The following is a 20,808-nucleotide window of genomic DNA, read 5'->3' on the forward strand; positions in this document are numbered from 1 at the left end:
AAGCGGACCCAAAGCTACCCCTTTGCCTATCTCCCCTTGTTCTCCTAGATCACGTCTCAATTCCCTCCAACTCACTACAGTTAGAGAAAGATCGGCCTCACTTAAACCCGACAGGAAGCACTCCCGCCTCGTCCACTAGGTCGGTAGAAGAACCCCCATAAAGTTATCATCCTCACTGACACCCAACCATAATGCCTTCACTCACCTCCTAACCCCCTCTCCTCACCCTACATTAGGGGACATGGTCCAAACTCTTTCTTGATGTCCCTCCCCTCCAACCTCGCACCTAAATCTAAAAAAGCCCTCAAACCCAAACTGATCAGGCAATTCCCAGAATCCCTCTTCGCCGACATCTATCACTCTGCCGTGAAAGGTAAAGTGAAAATGGACCTCATCTTTCATACAGCTAGACCCGGCTTTTGGATCTCTACCTTGAGAGCAAAACGCCAAATCACGAAAACCACCAACACGACCCACAGCTGTAAACTCTCATTCTACCCCGTAATCCCCTGCCAAGCCACGGGACCACCTCGGTGACCATCTACTCCAACGGCACTGTCTTGATCCAAGCCAACAACGACAATCTTGAGGCCTTTGATCTCCTCTTTCCGTCTCTTCACTCCAACCCCCTCCTCGAATCACCCCCCTCCCCTTCGCCGCCCTCCCAACCGGGCAACCAGCACCCCTTGCCCAGTTCACCCCGCATCCTCAGCCACCTACGCTCAACCCCAAACCCTCCCCACTTCCTGCAGCTCCAAGGACTTGGCCACGCCCCCTGGTATAGGCCTTCCGTCAGATCTTCCCCCTAGGCTTAACATCCCCCTATCCGCCCCAGACGATCGCAATACTTCCCCCGTGGCTCCCAATCCCCAGCCTTGACCCTTCTTCAAGACCAAACGACTATCACACCCTGATCCCCCACACCATACTAAGCCTAACATCCCCCTACCTGCTCCAGACAAGCGAAATACATACTCCGTGGCTCCCAACCCCCAGTCTCGACCCTTCTCCAAGTCTAAAAGACCACCACACCCTGATCCCCCTCACCATACGACCTACTCCAGTACCCTATCCGGGAACGTAATAAATTCCAAAAGACAACACATCTCCAGCAACGCACCAACTGGCCACAGTGACCGCATCCAGAAGAACCCCCCCCCCCCCCACTCAAGATGAGACGGACTGCCATCTCGTCCATATCGAAAATCAAGTCGCCTTTATAACACAAGGACTGAATCTCATCCTATCCAACCTCTTGACGCTTCACAACTCCACCCCTAAACTCCCACACCTCTCCCACCGTTCTTCACCCCACACACCCTAAGCATACAAAGCCCCAACCCCCTAGCCAGGTACCCCGTCCCTCCCCGCACTGCCACAAGACCAAGCAGAACCGCAGAAGCCATGTCCCCGGAGGAAGCCCTCGAGCTGGCCTCATCATACACCTCTCCTTGCGGCGAGCAATCTACAATCCAGGTAATCACCGGCTTCAGAAGCCAAAACCCAAACACTCAAAACTCAAACACTCCTGAAATCCCCTAGACCACCAGCCTTCCTCATCAACATCCCTATTGAACCTATAGTAGAAAGATCCAACACAAATTGCATGCTTATTAACTGCAGATTCGCATTGAAACATGCCACAGAGCTGGCAGAAACCATACTCAATCATGACATAGACATAGCCTTCATCACCAAAACCTGGCTAAATAACTGTTTGCCTCCCATTCTGGATATGCTCTTACCCCCGGGCACAACAAGGATAGGAAGGACCAAATAGGTGGTGGCGTGGCAATTATCCACAACAACAACATGTTGATTTCTGAAATAGAGTCCATTAACCACAACTCCTTTGAATGCCTAACCACCAACATCAGTACCGCCAACAACACTGTACTTCATTGTAACCTCCTGTACCAGGCAACACCACCTCGTTCACGGAGCACCTGTCAGACCGGATAGCCCACTGCTCCCTCCTAAACACCAACAACATAATTTTAGGCGACCTCACTCTCCACTGGAATGATGAGAATAGTGTTCCAGTACAAGCATTGAATGAGCTATTACACTCTAACAAGCTTACCCAGCACTGCTCAAAAGAAAGCCACAACAAAGAGACAATCCTGGACGCCATCATCGCCCAACAGGACACAGTCACTATAGACCACATCCTTCCAGTCGACTGGTTGGATCATCACCTCATCCTATTCCACCTATCGCAACCGATCATGTGTCAGCCCTCCACCAGAGACCCTCCTATGTGGTCTAGGAACCTATCGCAGATCAACACTGCCGACTTAAGACAAAAATATCCTCCCTCCTACCCATCTCCCGGACGGCCTCTCTACTGATGAACTCACAGCACACTACAACACAACAATGTCCTCCACTTTGGACCAACTTGCCCCAGTGAAACTGAAAAAAACCAGGTGCATCCCCTCAATAACATGGCTCAACAAGGACATCAATGAGGAAAGAAGGAAGCTCAGAGCCTTAGACCGCTCTGGAGAAAGACCCCCCTCCACTAGCCACTGCGAAAAGCTCAAATCAGCAAGAAGAAAGTACAAAAATCATATCAACAATGAAAAAAAACCAACTTCTTCTGTACTGCGCTCGATAAGGCAAAAAACAGACCAAGAGAACTATTTGACATCATTAAAAAACAAACGTCCAAATCGTCGAATTCCCTTGTCCAGCCCTCTAAAGCCTTATGCGATAACTTCGCCAACTTTTTTGACAAAATCGAACTTTTCCTTGACATCAACCACATCCTCCAGGCAACAACCTCACAAAAATTGAAACCACCTCGAGCAGGTGACCCACAATTACATGGTACGCCTTCGACCCCGTCACGGAAACTGAGATTCTCGAATTAATCGTTACATCCAAACCCTCATCCCACAACTTGGACCCTATACCATCCCAATTGGCCAAAGATTTGAAACTCTCCCTTGCCCCACTCTGGTGCGAAATCATAAACAGCTCCCTAAAAACAGGCATCATACCCGACTGCCTCAAGGTCGGACAAGTAACATTCAAGGTCGGACAAGTAACACCTCTCTTGAAAAAACCCGGCCTACACTCAAACGACCTGAATAACTTCAGACCAGTCTCAAATCTTCCCTTTTTGGCCAAAATTCTGGAAAAATGCGTTCTCTGGCAACTGAACAAACATATCGACACTATACACCTGCTAGACCAGCATCAATCAGGTTTTAGAAAAGGCTGTAGCACCGAAACAAACTGCAATCCTTAACATTGTGGATGACATCAGTCAGTCCCTTGACTCAGACCATTGCTGCTTACTCGTCCTCCTTGACCTGTCAGCAGCCTTCGACACGGTAGATCATAGTCTTCTCATCAAGGCTCTCAAAGAGAGAGTTGGTGCAGATGAACAGGTTTTGCAATGGTTCTCATCCTTCTTCCAGAATCGCTCCAAGAGGGTCAAAATCAAATCCTTTACTTCTGACTTTCTCCCCGTGAACAGAGGCTTCCCCAAAGGTTCCGTCCTCTCGCCTCAATTGTCCAACATGTACATGGTACCCCTCGCCGCCATGCTGAATAAAGCCAACATCCCCTTCCATCTATACGCAGATGACACCAAGATTTACCTGGAATCCTCCTCCCTCAACGACATTCCAAGACTCAATGATACTCTCAAAGAAGTCCAAGAGTGGTTATCATCGAACCACCATAAACACAATCAAGGTAAAACTTAGATCCTCCTTATCTCCAACAAGGAAGAAAACCCACAAATGACGGAGTGGTTGAAAGCCATTGATACTCTCAACGCGAATCTCACTCTGACAAACTCTGTAAAATCACTGGGAATCACCCTGGACCACAAACTATCCATGACTAACCAAATCAAGAACTCTACGAAGAGCGCCTTCTTCAATCTGAAGCTACTCAACAAAATCAAACCCTACATTCCACCTACGGATCACAAACAAGCCACCCAATCTCTGGTGTTATCCAGACTGGACTATGGGAACGCGATCCTCTCTGGTACGCCTCTCTCCCACCTAGCACCCAAGAAAATCACCCTCAATGCAGCAGCCAGAATGGTCTCAGGGGTAAAAAAAATTAACCACATCTCTCCCACACTCCGAGATCTAAAATGGCTCCCAGTGGAAATGCAGGCCAGCTTCAGAACGGCCCGCCTGACTCACAAACCCTTGCACACAGGGAAACCAGAATACCTAGCCTCGAAACTCAAGAAAGCAGGCGAATCTAGAATTCTCAGAAGCTCAAACTCCCTCCTTCTCACCCCCTGAAAACATGCAAACAGAAAACAGCAAACCGGTCTTTTGCAGGGAATGCTCCAAAAATATGGAACGCCATCCCAGTGGCCATCAGAACTATTCCCTCCTTGCTAAAGTTTAAAAGCCGCCAAATAGACCTCTACCTCAACCGTGCCTTCCCAAACCCAATTACGTAATTCTCAAGTTCTAATCATGTCAACCTTCAGACCGCACGCACCTGCAACCGACCTCATCCCCTATATCCTCCCAATCTCATGGGGTCTACACCGCTAGGGGAATCTCGCAGGATAATACTTTGCCGAGTCAGCAAGACTGCTCTATCTCAACGAGGACCTCCGATCCCCTGAATCCTATTCCTCAGCGTCACACCTCAGCCCACATCACCTCTGGTCTGTCTGAACGCTTATCTTTGTGTGTGTTTTTGTTTTTTTTTACTCTGTTTTTGACCTATACATATCCTGTTGTGAAGCACTCCGATAACCTCGGGTCTGGCCAGCGCTATAGAAAACTCCTAAAATAAAATAAATAAAATAAATAAAACTCAGCTGCCTTCCTTATCACCGCATGATATGGAGCAATGTCTTGCAATACTCCAGATGTTGGAGATGAGAGATCATACTCAGAAGAAATATCCAATCCACTGGCCTCCTGTAAGCCCTCAAACTCGTCCTCAGACTCAACAATTCCTCCTTCCTCCTGCTCCTGTGCATATTCCTCCTCCTCAAGAAGCCTCTGCGCCTCTCTCCTAGAGCGCTGTTTAAGGACCGGCGGCGGCGCCAAATGGGGCACCGGTGAGGACATCAACGGCATCAAAGGAGGAGCCTCAGCTTCAAATCTCAGCACCGATCATATCCGAGACAGCGCTGACTCAACAGCAGAAGGAGTCCAAGGGACCGGAGTGGAATACCTCGGCGCCGGAAAATACCAAGCCGGCGTCATTGGCAAGTATGGCATAAAGGGTGCCTGAGCATAGTGGTGAGGCAAACCCAGGTTAAAGGCCAAAGGACCCACAGGGCCCGAAGGCGCACCAGACGAAGTAGAGGCCCTGTTTAAACATGCCAATGATCACATTCAGAAATCCAGGAACAGGAAAAGGAGGATATGGATCCGTACCTTCCTGAACAGGAACCACCTCAGCTGAACTGGAGCCTGCGGAGCTGGAGACGGCGCCCATACAGGTGAAGCCTCACGGACTAGAGAAAACTAGGGCCCTTCGAAGCCCGTGACGCCGGATATGGAACCAGCGTCACCCCTGGAGATGGAATCGGAGAAGGAGATACCAAGTCCTGTCTTCGAAGCCGCTTAGCTGGAGAAGGCGACCTCGAAGCCCTGACCTTCGAAGAACAGTGTTGAGAGCCATGTGTCTTCTTAGACTTCTTATGTTTACTTGACTTCAAAGTGTGAGACGACGACGACTTCGCTCTTTTTCGACTTCTCTTCTCCTTTTTGGCTTTGGCCATTAAAAGTTTAGCCTTCGGATTCATCTTCCTGCAACTTTGGCACTCCTCGACGTTGTGATCCAAAGGTAAGCACCGAAGACAAACATCATGCGAATCAGTGATTGACATGTGACCGCCACACTCCCTGCAGGGTTTAAATCCAGATTGCCTAGAAGCAGCCATTAGAATTCTTCGAGGATACAAAGTTAACACTACAGAAAATCGAGAGTTCCTAGAAAAACCGTTACACGTCGACCGCACGGAAAAAAAGGAACAGACGTCAGCTCGCCGACGAGATCCTCTTATGGCTAGGATGATGTTGTACGGTGTCTCAAGCGGAGCCGTGCTATTATGACGTCATCGTCGACGTGGGAGAGCTAGGAAAGAATTTCCACGGAATGCTGGCACAGGGGGTATTCAAAAGATGAGGAATCCACAGGCAGAAGTATCCATCAGAATATAAGATACATTTGAATGCATTCTAATTTCCCCACTCTCGTTTTGACACAGACACTTAATAGCAACACAATAATCTGAGCATCCCTTGGAGGCACATCCATGGTTACTCCTCCCATATGGGATAGCCTTCAATCACACATGGTTCCGACTAGTTATAAATGCTTAAGATGCTGATGACCAATCAAGGCACACAGGTTCTAATCTGCAACCACTCAGACAAGGATTTAATGCATTGGCCTACAACCCAAATACACAAGGAAAGCCTGTTGGAAGATCACACCAATGGTATCAGAGCACAATTCAAATAACAAGTAGGATAATGTCATACCTAGTTCCAAAACGAATATTTCACATTTACCTCTCTTGAAGATGTAGATTTTCCAACATCTCTGCTACTCCATAGGGCAGACTGTCTTTTGGAAGGTTGTAGCGGAGAGCCCAGCGGGCCACAGTCTCGAGGTCAGTGTGCTTGTATAGCAGTTGTATTAGCTGCTCTTGAAGAAATTGATTCTGCCCTACCGTGCTCTGAAAGACACAAGACCCCAGTAGAGACATATTGAGTGTGATGCTGGTCATTTTACACAACTAAGTATCCTTTTGACGTAGCAAGAGATTCAAAGTGCAGAAATACCTATCGGCAACTAATGCAGGTAAATCTAATTAAAATGGACACTGTCATAATGTTATGACTCAACTTGTATAGCAGTTTATACACCACTGTAAAATTCCTAAAAATGCTAAGAAATATTAAAGAAGGGGCAGGCAAAATGAAAGGAGGGTAGAAGATACAGTGGATGGGAAGGACTTACAAGCCAAACAGTACATTTGACGAACTATACAGTCAGCAAGCCAAAGGCAGCTATTCTTTTCCCAGTAGGCTCTATAAAGGTCCTTATGTTTTAAAATATTTCATACGGTTCCCAGACTAATGACTTTGTTATTTCACATGCCTCAGGCGTTCAACACATTCCTCTGTAAATATTACATTTATTTGTAATAGATGGATCAGTTGAAAAAAGAAAAAAACATCCACTCTAATCATTCCTTCTTTAAAACAAAAAGAAGGTTGGTGAGGGGATATAACCTGCGACTACAAGTAGCTGGATATGGCAAGATGTAAACGTGTTCCAGGTAAACAACAAGAGAGCTACTAGTGGGTCCCAAATAAAATCTCTGTGAAAATCTCAACACAATGGTTTGCCACTATATTGATAAAGGATGGAGCGTTCCTCAAAGAGACTATCTGGCAAAATGGGCGATGTTCAGGAACAAGACTTAGAACTGTTCAGTGAAGCTACCAGGAAATTGAAGGGAGAGTCCGGAGTAAATCAAAGGACCCCAGTAGACGTGGCAAAACCGAATCATTTGTTAATAGTATGAGTATCATCATCAATAAACTCTATTCGATACTCTTCAGTAACATAAAAGTAAATAAAAACAAACATTTTTCACATTAAAATTCGTAAACTATAAAACACACAATCGTGCCAATATACACTTCAGATGAAAAGAGACCGCCTGCAAGTTGTTCCTTATTTTTAAAAACTGTCAAACGAAATTGTTGCACAGCAGGCCAGTGGGTTGTTTTGTTGTTTCAGAAATAGCCAAAGTAAATAAAAATCATTCTTCATCAAGAATTCACATTAAAATGTATAGACAATGAAACTCAATCATCTGCCATAGATAAGAACTCACGGCACAGCAGACAAGTTGGTTGTTTAGTAGTTGCAGCAATAGCAGAGCTCAGGGCTGGGCTGGGAACTAAAGGAAGCCCTGGCAAGTTTGTTGGACCAATCCGGGGGGCAAGAGGGGGAGGGGAGGAAGGGGAGCAAGTGTGGAACACTGCTGCTATTATTATTGGAGGCTGATATTGCTGCACTTCTGCAAAACCGGCCCACAGTAACAGAACCAGCCCCCGAAGCACCAAAACTAGCCCCTAACCTTCCAGCCTACTGGGGAAACGCCCGATGCCCAGTACGGCCAGTCTGGCCCTGGCAGAGCTGGTCTGTTTAATGTTATATTTTAAATAGGGGTAGGATAAAAAATGTTGGGGGGGGGGGGGGTTCATAATACTGGCAAAATACAAAAACGTGCAAATTCGTTAAAGGGGGGGGGGGACACCCCATCACAAGGCAATTGATAAAGATCTGACAAGGAATAGCAATTAGCAGGGAACCCGATCATCAGTGGCAACAAATTATCCCTAAATCTGGTCAGAATAAACCGGTGCTGGGAATTTTGCAGTAGGGGCAGGTAAGCTTGCTGACCCTCCTGACGGGGACATCATACTATAGGTAGTAACAGGTGACTGATTTTTCCACCTTCCATCTTTTACTCACAACCTTATTCTGATCACAGAGTTTCAACTTGCCCTAAGGTAGAAATCTGGTTTGTTGAAAAGATCCGCAATCCGATTTCCTCACAGCAAGACTTTACAGATCTCCAAAGCATGCTCTAAGGTCAAGCTAATCATAAGGATCGTATGTTCAGACCCATTTCCTCTTGCAACCATTTCAGAATGGGAAACTAAGTTCGAACAGCTTGGGAGAAGAGCTTAAAAATTTTTTCAAAATACATTTTCAAATCCTACCCCATCGCCATATGAAGTCACGGCCACACTTTCACTCTTGAATATGATAAGTTCCCTGATCTCCTTAGGACCCATTTTTGTTTTATAAGCAAGGCACCACATTGATAGATTTCTCCATCAGGGCACACCTATTAATTTATTTATTAAGGAATTTGTAGAGTACACAGCTACCCCCAAAGGGGGGTCCCTGCGCCGAGGCAGACTGAAGCAGACAGGCGAGAAGAGAAAACTAGGTGCTTGTGGAAAAACAGGTTTTCAGGGCACGCCGAAAAGTGAGTTCTGACTCCGATAAACGGATGGAGAGTGGCAAGGCATTACAAAGTTTAGAAGGTCTGACCGCAAAGGCTTGCCACCCTTCCTGGCCTTGAGAAAACGGAGGATGGCAAGGAGACACTGGTTGTTGGAACGCAGGGACCGGTTGTGATGGTAGTGTTGTAGTCTAGCGGGCAGATACGCCAGGCCTAGTCCCCAGAAAGCTCTAAATGCCAGGGTAAGGGCCTTGAATTCAATACGCTTGACAACAGGTAACCTATGAAGGATCCTCAGGTGGGGGGTGATGGAGTGGCGGAGAAGTATTTTACAGATCAATCTGGAAGCAGCGTTTTTAATTATCTGCAGACGCCGAGTCATATAGACTGGAGCACCCAGATAGAGACTGTTAGCTAGTCCAGGTGGAATGTGATTAGAGCATGGACAATTGTGCGACGACATTCCAGGGGAAGGAAGTGTAGGAATTTCTGCAACGTGCGGTGCTTCCCAGAGCATGAGCCTGATGCACAAGTTACTTACCTTCAGTAACAATATATCTGTAAGAAACAGTAGTTAGTGTTAGATTCCTTATCTTAGAATATCCCCAGGCGTCAGGCTGGATCCGGAAAGTTTTGCATAGCAATAACCCTGCGCGTCAGTAAACGTGGTCTGGGGCTCCGCATCCGTTGTCGCATGATGTCGCCGGAGTACTTAGACTCCGCCCTCGCGCGTGGAGGTCAGTTCCTATACACAGCTTTTCCGCGCCAGGAACGCAGAGCCATCATAAAAACCGACACTGATGCCATAAAACTAGGGCCCTCAAAGGGATGTACCTTAACCCTAGATATCTGTTCGCAGAACGGGGAGGATGGGTGGGGCGGTAAGGAATCTAACACTAACTACTGTTTCTTACAGATATATCGCTACCAAAGGGAAGTAACTTGTGCATCTGAAAGAAAGAGGTTAGTGTTAGATTCCTTACCTTAGAATAGATACCCCAGCAATACCAACCCCGGTGGGGGGGGGTCTGCGAACCAATGATCACACCAGAAAGGTGGACAGAACGGCCGAAAAAGCCATCTCTCTGGACTTGGCTGTCCAGGCAGTAGTGTCTAGCAAACGTGTGCAGCGAGGCCCATGTAGCTGCCTGACAGATGTCCTGCAAGGGGACTCCCCGACCCAGGGCAGTAGTAGCTGCTGTGGCCCGAGTGGAATGGGCACGTACCCCACAGGAGGCGCCTTTTTAGCCTGTGAAAAACCAGCCTGGATCCCCAAAACGACTCTTCGAGAAATGATCCGTTTGTGCACCGCCCGTCCCTTCTTAGTGCCCACGTAACCAACAGAGAGCTGGTCGTCCACCTGGAACTGGCGTGTGCGGTTCAGATAGAATGAGAGAGCACGTTTTGGGTCCAGACGGTGGAGCCTCTCTTCCTCTTTCGAGGGATGCGGAGGTGGAAAGAAGGTGGGTAAGGTGATGGACTGCCCGATGTGGAAGGCTGTGACTACTTTGGGCAGGAAAGAGGGACGCATTCTCTAGACAACTTTGTCCGGATGGACAGAGAGGAAAGGAGGTTGAAAAGATAGAGTCTGGAGCTCACTCACTCTCCTGGCAGAGGTGATGGCAACCAGGAATGTATTCTTAAGAGTTAGAAGACGAAGTGGGCAATTGTGAAGTGGCTCGAAAAGAGAGCACATCAAATAAGTCAGAACAATGTTCAAGTCCCACTGAGGCTTCACGAATGGAACAGGAGGAAATGTGAGTGATGCCCTTCAAGAATCTATTTACAACAGCGGACTTAAAAAGAGAAGGCTGATCAGGAAGCCTTAAGAAGGCTGTAATGGCAGAGAGGTAGCCTTTGATAGTGCCCAGAGCAGAGCCCTGCTGGGCAAGAGAAAGAAGAAAGAGGAGAACCTCTGAAAGGGGGGCAGAAAGGGGATCCACAGCCTTTGCTGTGCACCATGCCACATATTTGTTCCACCTGCAGGCGTATACCGATTTTGTGGAGGGACACCTGGCTGCCAGAATCACATCACAGACTTCAGGAGGCAAGTCAAATGGCCTCAACTGTCGCGGCTCAATCTCCACGCATGTAGGTGGAGACTGGACAGGTTCAGGAGGAGGACCGCCCCCTGCTGCTGCGACAGAAGGTCCTCCTGAAGAGGCAGACAAATCAGGGGATCGACTGACATGCTGAGTAGCTCGGGGTACCAGTATCTTCGTGCCCAGTCCGGAGCCACAAGGATGACTTGGGCCCGGTCGCACCTGATCTTCTTCAGCACTCTGGGCAGAAATGGTATAGGTGGAAAGGCGTACAACAGACCGCAGCTCCACTCGCGACGAAAAGCGTCTCCGAGCGAGTGCCGCATTGGAAATTCCAACGCGCAGAACTGATGACATTGTGCATTCTGTTTGGTGGCGAATAGATCTAACCAATGCTCTCCCCACTGCTGAAAGACACCTTGCGCCACGTCTGAGTTCAGACGCCATTCGTGATCCATCATGCACCGGCGGCTGAGTTCGTCCGCCCTGGCGTTCAGAGAACCTGCAAGGTGTTGAACAACCAGAGTGACGCCCTGATGTTTCAGCCACTGCCAGAGGCGTAGAGCTTCCTGGCAAAGGGTCCACGACCCCACCCCGCCATGTTTGTTGCAGTACCACATGGCGGTGGTGTTGACTGTGAACACCTGCACTACACTTCCCCGGACTAAGGGAAGGAATGCCTTCAGTGCAAGTCGGATCGCCCGCAGCTCCAGAAGGTTGATATGGAGCCGGGACTCCGCCGGAGACCAGAGGCCTCTGATCTCTGCCTCTCCCATGTGGCCCCCCCAGCCCAGGAGGGACGCATCCGTCACTACTAAGTGCTCCGGTTGGATAGGGATCTGCCGCTGACCCAATCGCGGGCTGTGAGCCACCACTGCAACTGTCTTGCAGTGCCCTTCGAGATCAGGACGTGGTTGGACATGTTGCCCTGATGCTGGGCCCACTGAAACTTCAGGTCCCACTGCAGAGCCCGCATCCACCATCTGGCGTGATGCACCAGAAGAATGCAGGAGGCCATCAGCCCCAGAAGCCGCAGCGTCAACCTGACCGAGACTCGGGATAAAGGCTGAAAGATCGGAATCAGAGCCTGAATATCCCGAACCCGCTGTTCGGGAGGATAGACCCGAAACTGCGCGAATCCAGAACCGCTCCGATGAAGAGGAGCTTCTGAGAGGGACACAGGTGTGACTTCGGCACATCGATGGAGAACCCCAGCAGGTGCAGGAGGTCGACCGTAGTCTGGAGGTAGCTGATGACTGTCTGGGGCGAGCCCGCTTTCAACAACCAGTCGTCGAGATAGGGGAAGACTGACACCCCTAATCTGCGCAGATGAGCTGCGACCACCGCCTTCACTTTCATGAGCACCCAAGGGGTGCTGGTAAGGCTGAAGGGGAGCACGGTAAACTGAAAGTGCTTGCGGCCTACTGTGAACTGCAGGTAACGCCGGTGGGCCAGCAGGACGGGGATGTGAAAATATGCGTCCTGCTAGTCCAACGCTACCATCCAGTCTTCTGGGTCTAGGGCAGCCAAGACCTGAGCCAAAGTCAGCATCTTGAACTTCTCCTTCCGGAGGAAGCTGTTGATGTTCCGCAGGTCCAAGACAGGGCGTAGGCCCCCTTTGCCCTTCTTGGGAACCATAAAGTAGTGGGAGTAACAACCTGTCGCGGGGCTGCTGGACAGGACACGGACTTTAATACTTCTTCATTTCCGCCCTGTGGACAGGATTCCTGCGGCCCCTTTAATGTGGCCTTGGCTTTCCCGGAGGAGGACTCGTCAGCCGTGATGTCACCGGCTTATGCCCAATCAGAGAACGAGACAGAGGTGAAAACCTGCCTACAGGAAGAAGACCGCGCGAAAGCCGGACGGGGATCGAGTGAGGTGACGCCGAGCAGTTTGGAGAAGATTCAGCGCCACGAAGGGGAAGCAGAAGACGGACAGCCCAGGCGAGAAGGAACGCCAGGAGGCCAACGTTCCCACGAGCCGCCCGCCGCACTTCTGGAGAAGTGTGGCTGGACAAGGTACGGGGACGGCTAAAGGGGCTGTTTGCTTCACGGGCGAATACGGGGTAGGGGAGGACTGAGGGAGGTCACGGGGCTGACTTTAGTGCTGTAAACAGTCCCTCATCTCCCGAGCACATGCAGTCTTTGTCACGTATAGCTCCAACCGTTGTACGTTACGGAAAGTCACATTTGGTGCTGGTCCCTGGTGATTCCCTCAATCCACACTCCCCTCTCTCAGTTTAAGTTCCCCAGAATTGCCAGTAATCGCGGGCCTTTGTTTTTCTTTTCTTTTCATGCTGGGAATAACTCCTGCTGTGCCTTGGCATCCCTCCCTGGAACCTCCACACCTACAACGAGGACGTCGTACTCCTGTGTAAAGACTAATCGTAGGAAAGGCATCTCTTCAAGAAGAGACTGTGTCTGTTGTATACTCTTTTGTTTCTCCTGAGCGAAAACCCCCCGCCCCTGCCCCAGGAACAGTCATTCCACTGCAAAAGTATGTTACAGGGGAAGATCCTTTAGCCTTCTTTTTGAACTTTGAAAGGGCTGCTAGAGCCAGTGCTTGGCCCGGGGACAGGTGGCCCTTCTATCTTGCCCCTCGCTTGACTGGAGAAGCGCAAGCAGCGTATCAAATGGTGAATAAAGACGGTACTGTTGCCTACGGTCTCGTGAAACAGTACATCTTAGACCGGTTGGGTGTTGATGAAGAAACACACAGGTTGAAATTTCGACAAGAAAGAGGGAGCCCTGGAGATCTTCCCAAAACACTATTCTATCGATTAAAAGCAGCAGCTGACTTGTGGCTGAAACCACAAGACTCAAGTATGGAAGAAGTCATGAATAAAATTTATCTTGAGCAGTTCCTGGAGGCTCTGCCTTATGGAACACAGCGGTGGCTAAAACAACATGCTGGATTGACTCTTGAGCATGCCATAGAAATGGCTACAAGCTATGCACGCGCCCAGGGCCGGCCCCCCCATAAAGGAACCAGAAAAACCCAACCGCAATGTACTAGGAAAACAAGAGAAGAAAATAACAAAACCTCCAGTAGAACTTCCGCATCCTCGTCTCCCTATTCCGGAGATACCACTGACTTCAGGCCCACAGTGTTATGACTGTGGGGAATGGGGGCATATAGCACGCTATTGTAGGAAGAAAATGGAGAAAGAAGAAAAACCCATGGACGTGAGCTACGCACCCCGTTCCCTCCTGTATGCCCAGGAAACAGGGCCAGTCTTCTATGTGAGTGTAGACATCAGTGGGAAAATAGCAAAGGCTCTGCTTGACTCTGGGTGTCGACAATCCGTAGTTAGAAAAGAATATGTATCCCCTTCTTGTCTTCTGGCAGGGAAATCCGTTCACATAAGGTGTGTCCATGGGGACGTCAAGGAGTATCCATTAGCCAAGATATCCCTTTGCAGTACCTCAGGAGTCACGACAGAGGTGGTGGTTGGGGTCTTGGAAGATTTGCCTGAGCCAGTCATTATAGGCACTGATAATCCAGGGTTCCTTTCTCTTATGAGGGACGCTGTTAAACAGCCTCCTAACAACGCCCTTGTTGTATCAGAACCCTGGGCTAGGGACACACACTTTAGAACAGCACAGTTAAACGATGCTAGTCTTACCAATGCATTGGAGACAGCTCGTTCAGGTCAGGATCCCTTAACTAGGTCCTACCACACTTTTATAGAACAGAATGGGTTGTTGTATCAGCTAGCAAAACCAGATGGGGTACCCCAGCTTTTGGTCCCTATGGATTTCAGAGAACAAATTCTATTTTTTGCACATGCCCATCTGTTAGCAGGACATTCAGGAGCAGAGAAAACAGGGCAGGCCATCCTTCAACACTCTTTTGGCCGGGAGTTTACGCACAAGTACAGCGATACTGCCAGGAATGTCAGATTTGTCAAAGGTGTAACCTCTATGTTCCCCCGGCAGTACCGCTGACTCACCTTCCCATTATCGGAAAACCTTTTGATAGGGTGGGGATGGACCCGATAGGTCCCTTACCCAGGTCAGCAAGAGGACATCAATACGCGTTGGTGTTGGTTGATTACGCCACCCGTTATCCGGAGGCGTTTCCCCTCCAGGCCGCTACTTCATCCGCCATAGCTCAACGGTTGGTTGAGGTGTTTTCCCGAATGGGATTTCCCCGGGAGATCATTACCGACCAGGGGACTCCCTTTGTCTCTAGACTGATGAAACAAGTCTGTCAACAACTTAGGATCACCCACATCAAAACTTCCGTCTACCACCCTCAGACAGATGGGTTGGTAGAACGTTACAATGGGAGCCTCAAGCTCACTCTAAAAAAACTTCTGTCTGGGGATGGTAGAAATTGGGATCAACTGTTACCCCTGGCTCTTTTTGTCCTCCGTAGTCAGAAACAAGCTAGCCTAGGTACATCTCCGTTCGAATTGTTGTTCGGACGTAGCCCAAGGTCCTTACTCAAAATAACCAAGGAAGCTGGGAAAAAGAAGGAGCACAAGAGGCAGAAGCCCTGTTAGATTACACCAGACAGCTACAGTCCAGACTCCATAAACTGAGAACCCTGGTCCATTACCATCTAGCCATAGCTCAGGTAAAACAAAAGGTTTTTTATGATAAGGGAAAAAAATGGAGGGAGTTGGATGTTGGGCATTGGGCCTTAATTTTACTCCCCACGTCTACTCATAAATTAAAAAAAGAATGGCAAGGTCCCTTTCCGATAGTCAAGAAGATAGGGAGAACCACCTATATTCTACGGTTGTCTAAAAACAGAACTCTAATGTACAATATCAATATCTTGAAGAAGTGGCTGGGTAAACCTCCACAAGCGGTTCACACCATCAACACGGTCGCTCACACTGTGCACGACACCCCTGCCAACCCCAACCTTACCAAACAAGAAAAGGAAGACGTCCTTTCCCTTTTGCTTCGGTATAAGGAGGTCTTTTCAGACCAACCAAAAAAGACACAGATAGCGGTACATACCATCCCCACTGACCCAGGGGTTGTGGTGAAACAAAAGCCCTATCGAATACCCGAAGCTAGGAGACAAGCCTTTAAAGACGAAATCGATCAAATGTTACGAACCGGAGTGATAGTACCTTCGCACAGTAACTGGTCTTCGCCAGTGGTTTTGGTGCCAAAACCGGATGGCAGCATTCGGTTTTGCATCGATTTCCATGCGGTAAACAGAGTGTCCAAGCAAGATGCAAACCCACTTCCTAGAGTGGACGAGTTGCTAGAACGTCTTGGTGAGGCTCATTATATCACTACTATTGACCTCACCAAGGGATATTGGCAAATTCCTCTAGCTCGTGAGGATCAAGAGAAAACTGCCTTCTCCACTCCTCATGGCCACTTCCCCTTTACCGTGCTCCCATTTGGTTTACATGGTGACCCGGCGACATTTCAGAGGGCCATGGACACGGTACTGTCCACGCACCATCAATACTCTTCCGCCTATTTAGACGATATCGTCGTCTTTAGTAAAACCTGGGCGGAACATCTCGAACACCTTGAAAAGATCCTTACTAGTCTCCGGGATACTGGCTTTCACATTAACGCAAAGAAATCAAGAGTTGCATTTCCAAAGGTGAAGTACCTCGGCTACCTCTTAGGTGATGGTCTGATCGAACCCCAAGCCGAAAAGGTGAAAGCTATCCTGAATGTACCCTATCCCAAAACCAAAAGAGACCTGAGAGCGTTTTTGGGTTTAGTGGGCTATTATAGACGGTTTATCGGCCAATTTGCAGAAATAGCCAGTCCACTTACAGATCTCCTCAAGAAGAACCATTCGTCTTCCAAATTGCCAGCCCCCTCTGATAAGGAATTGGTAGCGTTCCACACATTGAAAACCTTCCTCACTTCCGCCCCGGTATTGATGTCACCGGATTTTAACAAACCCTTTATTCTTCAAACGGACGCTTCTGGGTTGGGGATCGGGGCTGTTCTCTCACAGGAGAACAACGAATGTATCGAAAAACCCATCCTCTACATCAGTAGAAAGCTGTTCCCCAGAGAAATGGCATATCCACCATCGAGAAGGAGTGTTTAGCGGTTCGATGGGGAGTTGACAAGCTTAGGTATTATTTGGAAGGTAGACCCTTTATCTTATATACGGACCATGCCCCGTTGACGTGGCTACAAAGGAATCGTGGCCACAACGAGCGTATACTCCGATGGTTCCTAGCGCTCCAACCTTTCCAGATGGAGGTCCGTCATCGGAAAGGTTTGCAACAGGGCAATGCTGACATTTTGTCTCTCTTTCCTCTTTCCCCCGATCGGGAAAATCCCGGGGGTGGGATCTGTCACGGGGCTGCTGGACAGGAGCCAGACTTTAATACTTCTTCATTTCCGCCCCGTGGACAGGATTCCTGCGGCCCCTTTAATGTGGCCTGGGCTTTCCCGGAGGAGGACTCGTCAGCCGTGACGTCACCGGCTTATGCCCAATCAGAGAACGAGACAGAGGTGAAAACCTGCCTACAGGAAGAAGACGGCGCGAAAGCCGGGCGGGGATTAAGTGAGGAGACGCCGAGCAGTTTGGAGAAGATTCAGCGCCACCAAGGGGAAGCAGAAGATGGACAGCCCAGCCGAGAAGGAACGCCAGGAGGCCAACGCTCCCACGAGCCGCCCGCCACACTTCTGGAGAAGTGTGACTGGACAAGGTACAGGGACGGCTAAAGGGGCTGTGTGCTTCACGGGGTAGGGGAGGACTGAGGAAGGTCACTGGGCTGACGTTCGTGCTGTAAACGGTCCTTCATCTCCCGAGCACATGCAGTCTTTGTCACGTATAGCTCCAACCGTTGTACGTTACGGAAAGTCACATTTGGTGCTGGTCCCTGGTGATTCCCTCACTCCCCGCTCCCCAGAATTGCCAGTAATCGCGGGCCTTTGTTTTTCTTTTCTTTTCATGCTGGGAATAACTCCTGCTGTGCCCTGGCATCCCTCCCTGGAACCTCCACGCCTAGAACGAGGATGTCATACTCCTGTGTAAAGACTAATCGTAGGAAAGGCATCCCTTCAAAAAGAGACTGTGTCTGTTGTATACTCTTTTGTTTCTCCTGAGCGAAGGATTCTCTTTCTTTTTTGGAAGCTGTGTTTGGTGACTACCCATAAAAAAACACTTATTGAACTCTGTGAAAGTAGTGTGCTGCGTCCTTCATAAGCCAGGTCATACCTGCATGCCTGACACATCCACACCCTACTTCTGGCCCAGGAACGCGCTCGATGGGCCCCTTGGCCAAGAGGGCCGTAACTTCCTCTTGCAGAAGTTGCAAGTGATCCCCCGACACGCAGTGGTACTGCGGTGGCATGTCTGGAGGGGTTGCCTCGAAGGGGAGGGAGTAGCCCCTTCGGACGATTTGCAGCACACACCTGTCCGATATAATGGTGCGCCAGTGGAGAAGGTGATGGCGAACCCTGCCCCCCACTGGCGTCAAATGGGCCTGAAAGCTCGAACTAGGAAGGCTTTGAGGCGGATGCTCTGGGGGTGGATGTGGACTGGCCTCGCCGCTGTCCCCTGGCACCGCCAGTTTGTTACCACGTTCACCGCTGCGCTGGATGTTAGTCTGCGGCCAGTGGCTGGCAGGACGTGAGGGGGCGCCCCTTCCTTGGCTACGAAAGGAGCGCAAGGCAGAAGTTTTCTGGCGCTGGCCCGACAGGCCCAAGGATTTGGCCGTAGCCTTGGAGTCCTTGAAACGCTCAAGCGCACCATCTGCCTTGCCGCCAAAGATGCAACGGCAAACGGCATGTCCATGAGGGAATTCTGGACATCAGCCGAAAAGTTGGCGGACCTCAGCCAGGCGTGGCGGCGAACCACCACCGTCGTGGAAATCGCCGTGCCCAGCGAGTCCGTGGTATCCAGCCCACATCGGATAGAATACCGTGCCGCATCCCGCCCTTTCACAAGGGCTTGAGCGAGTTTAACCCGGGCCTCCGCCGGGCAATCTGGCAGCCCGACCGAGACCGTGTCCCAGAGATTGTGGGTATAATGGCCCAAAAGGCAAGCGGTGTTGACCGAACGCAACCCCAAACTAAGTGAACAGCTTCTTACCGAACTGCTCATACCTTTTGGATTCCCGATCAGGTGGAGCAGTCGGGAATACGGCCTGGGAGTTAAGAGGCCTGGATAACCAGGCTTTTGGGGGTGGGGTGGGTGGACAGGAAGCTAGGGTCACCCAGGGCTGGGCGGTGGTGCCTGGCCAAGTTCCAATCTACAGGGGGACCTGTAGCGGGCCTGGACCAAGTGCCCAACAGAACGTCAGTAAGAGCCTCATTAAACGGCAGTAGAGGCTCCGAAGAGCTTGCCTGCGGTTTAAGGACCTCAGTGAGAAGGCTAGTCTACACGGCAGCAACGGGGAGCTCAAGAGCCAAGGCCTTGGCCGCCCTTGTCAGCACCACGCTGTAAGCAGCCCCCTCCTCCGTAACCACAGTAGGAGGGGAGACAAAGCCAGTTTCGGGTGAAGTGTCCAAACCACTGACCTCCCCTAGATCCACTGCCCAGTCCTGATAAGACTGGCACTCTTGTGCCAGAGGGTCCTCAGACCCCTCCCAATCCTCCTCGTCTCCCATCTCCTGATAGTCAGGTGCAAAGGATGGGGCCGGATCATAGAAGAATTGCTCTTCTCTCGGCCTCTAATGCGACGCCGGTTCGACGCCAGATCCGGACCGCGGGAGAGACCGGGGATGACGTCATCCGGGGACGGCATCGGGGGTGACACCCTGGGGGCCGGCGCCGGCAGAGGGGTCCGTAAGGTCGATCAGCGGTGACCCGGATCTGGATCCGGACCCAGATCCGGTCGAGCCCTGCGACGTCGGGACCAAAGTCGTCTACGGCGCCGAAGCACCCGACGGAGCCGAAGCTTGGGCTTTTGCGCAGGTAACTGGCCTCCGCTCAACCCCTGTGCGGAGGCCAGTTACCTGTACAAATACCTCTCTGACCGAGGGCAGTTGTTCGGTACCTGCAACAAGGCTACAGGCACCGGTTTGTGCTGATTTTTCTACGGGGGCGCTGGTACATAAGCATACAGCTGCTACCTGGTACAATAAATGGAGAATTGACGAGCAGAGAACGCGGAGACCCAAAACCCTGATGAAATTGCCGGCAAATCTATCACGGCAATGAAACATGTTGGTTTGGTTTTAATAAAGCGGGCACACAGCACTGAATAAAAGTAATTTAGCTAGTGGAGCTCTGCCCTTTTTAAACGGTGGTGGTGTCACACTTTGAGATCAGAGTGGTTGCACCGCATTGGGTCACTTACACAGAGCACATACTTGGTTTATGTTGTCTGCACTGTTTGTTATACCTTCCATTGTTTTAGTTGGCAGATGCTGATGATGATAACATGAGGACACAGACGAGTAACAGTCTGTTTATTCCTCCGCCGGGTGTTGCTCCCGTGAGGCACTGCCAACTCCCACTCCCCCTTTTTTTTAAAGTTGTTTCTTTAGAAGGGGTGGTGAGGGTACCTAGTTGTCTGCAGTACCAGACACAGTTATAGACAATTTTTAGATTTGAGCTCATGACTATAATGGCACAATTAAGCAGGAGGGTAATATTTACTCACTGTTTACTGACACTTTATGAAAGGGGTCTGTTAACATATATGGGAAACAGTTCTTTCTACATAATATAGGGACAGGTCTTCTGTTGTTGATATGGTATAGAGTGGGGGGCGACCTGCACATATTCCTTTACTCCCTCTTGGGCTCCTAATTGTTTAAGAGTAACGCTGAAGATAGCCAGCTGTTGAAGATTACTGAATCTGGGTTGCCT

General features: G+C 49.9%; 1 protein-coding gene across 2 annotated transcripts in view; it reads right to left on the reverse strand.

Annotated features, from left to right (window-relative positions):
• The window catches only part of EXD3 (exonuclease 3'-5' domain containing 3), a 2,419,489-nt gene that overhangs the window by 1,106,909 nt on the left and 1,291,772 nt on the right, over positions 1 to 20,808 (reverse strand). For both annotated transcript variants that reach the window (XM_086921181.1, XM_086921182.1), the window contains one exon: positions 6,522 to 6,688. In XM_086921181.1, coding sequence (XP_086777307.1) covers positions 6,522 to 6,688 — 167 coding nt within the window. The remainder of the gene's footprint in view (positions 1 to 6,521; positions 6,689 to 20,808) is intronic.

Source organism: Lissotriton vulgaris, chromosome 5 (assembly GCF_964263255.1).
Source record: "Lissotriton vulgaris chromosome 5, aLisVul1.2, whole genome shotgun sequence".
NCBI lineage: Eukaryota > Metazoa > Chordata > Amphibia > Caudata > Salamandridae > Lissotriton > Lissotriton vulgaris.